Source organism: Anolis sagrei, chromosome X, assembly GCF_037176765.1.
Source record: "Anolis sagrei isolate rAnoSag1 chromosome X, rAnoSag1.mat, whole genome shotgun sequence".
In the NCBI taxonomy this organism is placed as follows: Eukaryota; Metazoa; Chordata; class Lepidosauria; order Squamata; family Dactyloidae; genus Anolis; species Anolis sagrei.
The window spans coordinates 15,976,433-15,985,770 of record NC_090034.1 but is presented as its reverse complement, the minus strand read 5'-3'; the positions used below and the strand labels follow the sequence as shown (position 1 = coordinate 15,985,770).

General features: G+C 40.8%; 1 protein-coding gene across 1 annotated transcript in view; it reads left to right on the top strand.

The window, feature by feature from the left end:
- Nucleotides 1-1,748: 1,748 nt before the first annotated feature.
- LOC137097962 (otoancorin-like) overlaps nt 1,749-9,338 on the top strand; it is a 56,276-nt gene continuing 48,686 nt past the window's right edge. The window contains exons 1-6 of the mRNA XM_067473457.1: nt 1,749-1,805; nt 1,905-2,036; nt 3,698-3,933; nt 5,964-6,067; nt 6,303-6,403; nt 7,857-7,996. Of these exons, the coding sequence (XP_067329558.1) occupies nt 1,749-1,805; nt 1,905-2,036; nt 3,698-3,933; nt 5,964-6,067; nt 6,303-6,403; nt 7,857-7,996 (770 nt within the window). The remainder of the gene's footprint in view (nt 1,806-1,904; nt 2,037-3,697; nt 3,934-5,963; nt 6,068-6,302; nt 6,404-7,856; nt 7,997-9,338) is intronic.

Genomic DNA, 9,338 nt, shown 5'->3' with positions numbered 1-9,338 from the left:
CTTAATTTCCTTCTGTAAGACTGAACTAAAAATGGTTCCCTCTCCTCCCAGGCTCTGGGGAAAGGGGCAGAACCAAAACTTAAGAATGATTGACAGGTCATTGGCCCTATAATTGCAAACCAAGGGAAGTCGCCTTTGCAGAATGCCTGAAACCTTGGAATGCATGCAGACATTTAATAGAAAGAAAATGAAGTTGGAGCTCCTGGTACAGCCGTACCAGTACAAAAGGAGTTTTATGATTCTGGAAAGTCCAGTGTTAAAAGATGATTCATCAATTTTTGGCTGATCTGGATGCAGAATTATAGCAGTTTGATGCCATATTAACTGCCATGCTCAATACTATGTAATTATGAGATGTGTAGCCTTGCGTTGCACGCAGGCCATTTCCTACCACTGCACCATACAAGAATCCAGGAATATAAGCCAACAGTTTATTGTAAAACATATAAAAAGCATATAAAACAGCAAGAATCAGAAAGGAAGATATATAATCCAAAAAGGTTTTGCAACAGGTGATAACAAAACAACAATCCTAATATCTCATAAAGTTCCAGAGGATAAAGTCCAGGAACAGCCAGAAATCCCAAGTACAGCATAAGTCCACAAGCAAGAAGGTATAACTAGTAAAAAAAAAACTTGAACAGGAGTATATGTACAGGAATATACAAAACTTCCAGGATATTTAAATCCAAAACCAAGGCTTGACTTGAATCAGGACCTAAAGAATTTAGGCTTAGCTTCTCACTCTAACACAGCATTGCCTAAACTGCCCATAAAGTAAACGACTCGTTGTTTAATAGACACCAATGAAAGCATTATGTCTCCTGTGAATTTTCTCCACACCTTTCCCACATAATTTCTCAGACCAATGTGGTCTATTTTCAGCTTTGATTTGTAAATAATAATAATAATAATAATAATAATAATAACACTTTATTTATATTCTGCCCTTCTCGCCCCAAAGGGGACTCAGGGTGGATCACAGTATGTATACATTCAAACATTCAATGCCACTTTGTATAGACAATACATAGACAGAACAGAAGGGGGCGGTTTGTTCCGACTCAATGTCCAGCTGTTTTTGGTGCCATGGAAGATTGGGCTTGAGTCCAGAGGGTGCTGTTGCTCTATCCTCTATGACAAAGAGCCGTCAGGACTTCCTCCTTCCTTTTGGTCACCCAGCATTTTCTGATCTTCTTTCTTTATGGCGTCGTAAAACACCTTCCCCGCTTTTAGCAGTACCTAATTTCTCTAATTACGGCTGTTTTTGAATTTCTTAGGTAAACAATGAGTTAGGCTGACAGTCGGCAGCTCACGCTGACCAGGGGCTTCAAACTTGCAACCTTTCAGATGATAAATCTTATAATTGCCGGTGATTTACCAGTTGTGCTAAACCTCCAGCCCGAAGACTTTTGTTGATCTCCGTAGCTGTAGATGGTTTCTCCTGGGAACCCTCCTTAGCACTCAGTTCTTCACTTGATTCTTTATCTGTTGTTGCTCCTTCTGGCTCCTCTAACTGAAGCCTTGCATTTTCCAAGCCAGTTTTCTCACAGAGAAAACCATCATTTCCCAGACTTGAGAACCCATCACTTTGTGCCACAGAAAAGCCCACAATCCTCCCCAAATCATCAGTTAAACTATCAGTCTCTGGCTGATCTACAACATCTTGCATGTTATTTATTCTTCTCTGTCAGAGAGCTCTGTTGCCACAACAAACTACAGATTCCAGAATTCCATGGGATGGAGCCATGGCAGGTAAAGTGGTGTCAAACTGCTATAATTCTGCAGTGTGGATGTTCTCTAAGGTAGTTGGTGATTTTGGAAGTTTTCTTGTCCTGTATTGAAGGAAAATAAATATGGCGATTTCTCTTGTGTTTTCCCATTCCCACCCTATTTTTTTTTAGAGTTCTGTTAAAAATTATCTGGATCACCTCTTATACAACCCCAAAGTGCTACTGTCTGAGTTTCAACAAATGAATCTTCAACGTTTCCAGACTGCAATGAAATATCTCTTTGGCAACAAGCAGAAGTATTTGGTAACTTGTTTTTGGTTGCAGTATATACCAAATAGTAATATCATTAGCTCCAAATTATTATTGTTGATGTTATTATTATTATTTTCTAGTTTTATCTCTTAATTGAGACACAAAGTGACTCGCTGCATAATTAATTTATTTTGAATGCATGCGCTATAATAGAAGCAATGGGTTTTTTAAATTCTCTTTTTTTGGAGATCAAAACCAACAAGCCCAATGGGAAAACATGGTGGGAGTTGTAATCCTAAGGATCTGGAGGGCCAAAAGTTATGCGCCCCTACTATGTAACATGTACTAGCAAGATTCCCATTTTGCCTTGGAACGTTCTAGAAACATTAGATCAGCCTTCATCTCTCAGTATAATCTGTTTCACAGGGTTGTTCTGAAAAGGAAAAGAAAGAGAAGATAATCCCATGCAGTATACTGTATTATTCATAGAGAGTATTACAACAGTGCTGCAAACTACAAAGGATCCAATAGTGAAAGCAGTTTCAAATGGACTAATTGATTTAAATCTCTATCGAAAGAATAATCAAAGCACAGTTATAAATAAAATGTCCTTCTTGAAAATCATTTATACTTTGCTGATTTCTAGATTCTTGAATAGAATCAGAATCACAGATAATCTAAAATTCCAGTCGGTAACACATTTACGAGGGTTGAATGAAAAGTAATGCCTCCACCTTCATAACTCCTCAACAGATGGCAGTACTAGTTTGTGGCAGGTACTGGCTTGTTCAGTAGACTCTCCTCTACAGTTCAAATTTGGTGGGAAGCCTTAGCATTGAACAGTTGTGTTGTTAAAGTGTGAAGTATGGAACCCTGCACAAATGGTCGGTCAATGTGATTTAAGCAACGTGCAGCCATTGAATTCTTGCCAGCAGAAGGTGTCACCCCAAAGATGACATCAGAGAATGCAAGCTGTTTATGGTGATTGTGTTGATGTGAGTACTGTGCGTCGTTGGGTGAGTAAGTTTAAAGATGTTGTTTGTGAGTTAAATTACCGGCTGTGGAACACTCTCCCGGCACACATCAGACAGGCGCCCTCCCTCATGTCCTTTCGAAAAAGCCTTAAGACCTGGCTGTTCGAGAGGGCATTTAATTAAGTGCTAAGCAACAACATTACGGTAATGAGAACTGGAATGGTATAAGGAAAATGAGACTGGCTATGATTCTACTAAGAGACGAAGCGGATTTTTATGTAGTTTGTATTTGTTGTATAGTCATATGTTGTTGATACTGGCCTCTGTAACTGTCTTTTTATGTGTACTGTACACCGCCATGAGTCGCCCGTAAGGGCTGAGAATGGCGGTCAATAAGTGCATCTAATAAATAAATAATAAATTTTCAACTCTGTAACTGATGGCGATTCACATTTATGGTATTAACTACTAAAAGTTACCCCCATAATACACTGTTTTGAAGGGTTTCCAAGCCACTGCCATCCTAAATCATAAGAGTTTTTGGAGGGGTGATGATGACATAATCAAAAGCAACAATAACGACAGAACTCTGTTATTGTCGTTACATCTGACAATGCAGGATGTCAACCAAAATCTTCTAAAACCCAAGCGTCCAATGGAAAATAGAATCTAGTAGTTATAAAAAGGAACTTGTAGAAATGATACAATTGCTAATTCATATATAACTTGTGTCAGCAGGAGTTGGGAAATATTGTTATCGACCTGGCTGGGATAAGAGAGAGAATTTTCCAAAGTCCAGGAGGAAACCGAACCTTATTCCTTACTACTTTGGAGAGGTGCTTTCTGAGTTTGAGCTCTGCAGAATGTGTGGACATCCTGAGCCAAATCCTCCGGGCATCTTCCGTTATGTACCTCCAAGTCCACACCATCCCAAACCTCCCCAAAGACCTTCAGGAAGATGCTTTTCGAAACCTGTAAGCTAATTTCTTACTGTTGATGACTGAAGGTGGTGACAATTTTGAAAGCATATTCAGTTTTATTTAGCACTAGCTGTCCCCTGCCATGCGTTGCTGTGGCCCAGTCTGGTGAACTGGAAAATAAAGTAACGAGAAAGTGTTGGTTTCTAATATATGTAATTTATTGATGCTTGTGGGCAAGCAGTGCTTCTTGTTGTCTCTTTGTCAGTGTTGATGTAGAGATTGCCTGGTTTGCCTACTCTGGAACATGCAACATATCATTGTCCTTTTTTAGGAGTCCCTTTCAAATCTAGGATACTATATCTGCCATATCTGCGGGGCTTGATGAATGCAAAGCTGGGGTAAAAATTGCTGGAAGAAACATTAGCAACCTCAGATATGCAGATGACACCACCCTGATGGCCGAAAGGGAGGAGGAGCTGAGGAGCCTTCTCATCAAGGTGAAAGAAGAAAGCGCAAAGCTGGGTTGCAGCTAAACATCAAAAAAACCAAGATTATGGCAACAAGAATGATTGACAACTGGGAAATAGAGGGAGAAAATGTGGAGGCCGTGACAGACTTTGGTATTTCTAGGTGCAAAGATTACTGCAGATGCAGACTGTGGCCAGGAAATCAGAAGACACTTACTTCTTGGGAGGAGAGCAATGTCCAGTCTCGATAAAATAGTAAAGAGCAGAGACATCAGACTGGCAACAAAGATCCGCCTAGTCAAAGCCATGGTATTCCCTGTAGTAACCTACGAATGTGAAAGCTGGACCTTAGGGAAGGCTGAGCGAAGGAAGATCGATGCTTTTGAGCTGTGGTGTTGGAGGAAAGTTCTGAGAGTGCCTTGGACTACTAGAAGATCCAACCAGTCCATCCTCCAGGAAATAAAGCCCGGCTGTTCACTGGAGAGAAGGATACTAGAGACAAAGTTGAAGTACTTTGGCCACATCATGAGGAGACAGCAGAGCCTAGAGAAGACAATTATGCTGGGGAAAGTGGAAGGCAAAAGGAAGAGGGGCCGACCAAGGGCAAGATGGATAGATGGCATCCTTGAAGTGACTGGACTGACCTTGAAGGAGCTGGGGGTGGTGACGGCTGACAGGGAGCTCTGGCGTGGGCTGGTCCATGAGGTCACGAAGAGTCGGAGACGACTGAACGAATGAACAACAACATATCTATCATATACATATGTATATATGTGTGTGAATCATATCTATCTATCTATATCTGTGTCTAGATGGCTCTTTATCAGGAGGGCTTTGATTATGTTTTCTTGCCCTGGTGAAGGGAGGTGGACTGGATGGCCTTTAGGCAGCATTTTTCAACCCGGGCGTCGGGAAACCTGAGGGAGGTCACGAGGGGGTGTCAGAAGGGTTGCCAAAGACCACAAGAAAATACAGTATTTTCTGTTGTTTGTGGGGGTTCTGTGTGGGAAGTTTGGCCCAATTCTATCATTGGTGGGGTTCTGAATGCTCTTTGATTGTTGGTAAACTATACATCCCACCAACTACAACTCCCAAATGTCAAGGTCTATTTTCCCCAAACTCCACCAGTGTTCACATTTGGGCATATGGAGTAATTGTGCCAAGTTTGGTCTAGATCCTTCATTGTTTGAGTCCACAGTGCTCTCTGGATGCAGGTGAACTACAACTCCTAAACTCAAGGTCTATGCCCACCAAACCTTTCCAGAATTTTCTGTTGGTTGTCGGATGTTACAAGTTTGCTTCAATTCCATCGTTGATGGGGTTCAGAATCCTCTTTGATTGTAGGTGAACTGTAAATCCCAGCAACTACAAATCTCAAATGATAAGATCAATTTTCTTTGAGTGATAGTCACTCCTTGGGTTAGTAGGTGTCTTGTGGCCAAATTTGGTGGCAATTCGTCCAGTGGTTTTTGAGTTATGTTAATCCCACAAACAAACACTACATTTTTATTTATATGGATTAATTGTTTTGGTAGATTTTTAAGAATCCTGACTAGAGAACCAAATGTGGCTAATCCATCCATTAGTCCATAGCTTCCCTCTTCTGTTGTATTTCAGATCATCAGTATTCAGAGATCTATATGACAGGATAACGGCAAATTCACAGAGGGCTCTATATGACTGGATGAGGCTAATCCTACAAAAATCCCACAATATCAGTGGTAAGTTAAGAATTAGTAAACAAACAGAAGTTTTTAGAAAGCATATCATATTTATTTTCTAAGGCCGTGGAAGGGAGGAAAGAAGAAATGGGTATGACTATCTGGCTATACAACCCTCTAGTCAAGCTTCATACTGCAGAATTTGCAGATTTCACTAATATTTGTTCATAATTCAGATTGTATTGCCATACTTGTTTATGAATGTTTTCATTTCGTGACTTTCCTCCCAATTCAGAAAATGTCACTTCATGGGTGAGTGCAGAAAACCTGTGGATTCTGGGAAGATATATGGTTCATCTCCCACTAGAAGAAATTTGGAAAATTTACCCTTATGAAGTAAGTAAATTGAAGTATACAATAGGATATTGTTTGTGGAAACTATAATTCTCTGTAGAAAATGATGCTCAGAAGTCAGGGAATTTACTTTCATAAAGGACCACTCCCAGAATGGAAGAGTTACTGCTCAAAAAAGGAAATTATTTATTGATTTGTTTGTTTACGGTATTTATATGCCTCCCTTCTCACCCTGAAGGGGACTCAGAGCGGCTTACAAGATATATTTTCATACAAGATATTATATTATTAGCATAGCACAATATCAGTATTATACATTACCACATTGCACTATGCCATTATATCGCAATATTTTTAGTAATATTACATGTAATGTAAATATATAATTATAATATATAAAATAGCCATATTTTCTTGTTTTCTACACATGTTTTAAACCTCTGACTAAACATGGGCTGAAGCCCAACACCTGAATATCCACTGATTCTACATCCCTGTGAAGTGCGAATATAGCTCTCAAGTTTCCAGCTTCAATAGTTAGGTAGCCAAAACAGACTGACCAACACTATAGAGCAGGGGTCCTCAAACTAAGGCCCGGGGGCCAGATGTGGCCCTCCAAGGTCATTTACCCGGCCCTCGCTCTGGGTCAACCTAAGTATGAAATTACTTGAAAGCACACAATAACAACAACAACAATCCTATCTCATCAGCCAAAAGCAGGGCCACACTTTCCATTGAAATACTAATAAGTTTATATTTGTTAAAATTGTATTGTTTTAAATTGTTTTTTGCACTACAAATAAGATATTTGCAGTGTGCATGATTTTTTCGAATTATAATCCGGCCCGCCAACAGTCTGAGGGATTGTGACCTGGCCCTCTGTTTAAAAAGTTTGTGGACCCCTGCTATAGAGCAACTATCAGCAAGTTTGGAGAAAATCCCTAGCTAGGTGAAAGCTGGTGCAAAGATTGTTAACCAAAGCAAATTACAGGGAATGGTCAACCCTCCTGTTTAAACAGCTCCACTGGCTGCCAATAAGTTTCCATTCCCAATTCAAGGTGCAGGTGGTTACCTATAAAGTTCTAACGGTTCAGGACCTGCCTATCTGCATGACCGACCCCCTCCTCCCTTACGAGCATACATGTTCCTTAAGATCTTCTGGGGATACTCTTTTCTCACTCCACCCCCCGTCTCAGGTGCAGCTGGTGGGGATGAGGGAAAGGGCATTCTCGGGGGTGCCCCCCCCCCTGTCTCTGGAACTCCCTCCCTAGGGAAATTAGGCTGACACCCTCCCTAACCATATTCCTCAAGGAATTAAAGACATGGATGTTTCGTTGTGCTTTCGACTGACAACTCATATGACAAACAACCTGTTTCGTGACTTGAATAATCATTTAATTTGAATTCCTATATTACATTACTATTCATATTTTGTAAGTTAAATTGAATTGATCCTGATCCTGTCCAATAACACACTCTTTTATTTGCCAATTAGATGAGATTGTTCATCAGTTATGACAATGCAACAAAGCAACTCGATACCGTATATGATATCACCCCGGACCTCGCACAGGCTTTCTTGGAGAGAATAAACGCATCAGGATTTGATATGAAAAACACATCGACTCTTTATAGGCAAGTCCAATTATTCAAGATTTTGGGGGATCCTTTTAGGTTGAGTTTGGGAAATCAGAAAAAATAGAGGTTTTAAACAGTTTGAAAACATGCAAATGTGAGTAGATCAATAGGAACCGCTCCGGCGGGAAGGTAACGGAACTCCATGCAGTCATGCTGGCCTCATGACCTTGGAGGTGTCTACGGACAACACCAGCTCTTTGGTTTAGAAATGGAGATGAGCACCACACCAGAGTCGGACACGACTGGACTTAATGTCAGGGGAAAACCTTTACCTTTACTACCTTTAAACACTGCTAATGAAGTCATGCCTTTATTTTTGGAGAGTGCTCAAGCAAGCCCATTCCACCTTCCATTCTGATAATGCACACTCCCAAAAGGATTGTGTTATTTCTGGGTGTGTAATATGGCTCAGAATAATTTGCTATAATCTTGTATAACACTTAGCATGCATAATGCTAAGTGTATTTCAAGCATTTTATTATCCCGGTCCTCAAAACAATTCTGGAAAGGAAGGAAAGCATTATTATTCTTACTTAATTCCTGGAGGAGGTGCTGGAACTAATGAATGACTTCATGGCAAAGAAGAAAGTCAAACTGGGGAAGTTTTCCAATGTTACTCTGATTCAATGCACATCTACTTACAAATTAGTTCTGTTGATATTCAGTGGACGTTGTTCCCAAACAGCAGTGTACATAATTGCACCATTAGTCTCCTAATCTGTTGTACACTATACCACTTGTGCAATAAATACAATTGTATTTTTTTTGGTCGTGTCAGGAGAGACTTCAGAAACTGCAAGTCGCTCCTGGTATGAGAGAATTGGCCGTCTGCAAGGACGTTGCCCAGGGGACGCCCAGATGATTTTTGATGTTTTTATCATCCTTGTGGGAGGCTTCTCTCATGTCCCCGCATGAGGAGCTGGAGCTGATAGAGGGAGCTCATCCGCCTCTCCCCGGATTCGAACCTGCGACCTGTCGGTCTTCAGTCCCGCTGGCACAGGGGTTTAACCTACTGCGCCCCCAGGGGCTCCTACAATTGTATTAATGAGGGAATATTTTTAGCTATGGGCCTGTCAGCCCTTGATATCGTCAGAAGAGGGCCTTCTTTCAGCCCAAACATCTTCACAGCTGTAGTTGGTAGGAATATCTCCCTAAACTTCCCAAAATAAGCAGGAGTAGCACTGAGCAATACAGATCTTGTTCAGAAGGTACAGGACAATATGTTTCCAGCCCATCCTGTCAGTGAGTAAGTCTGCAACAATTGAAATGCCATCATCCTGTAGCCCAGTTGCTGTCTGAACACAATTACATTGGGTTGCTGTGAGTTTTCTAAGCTGTA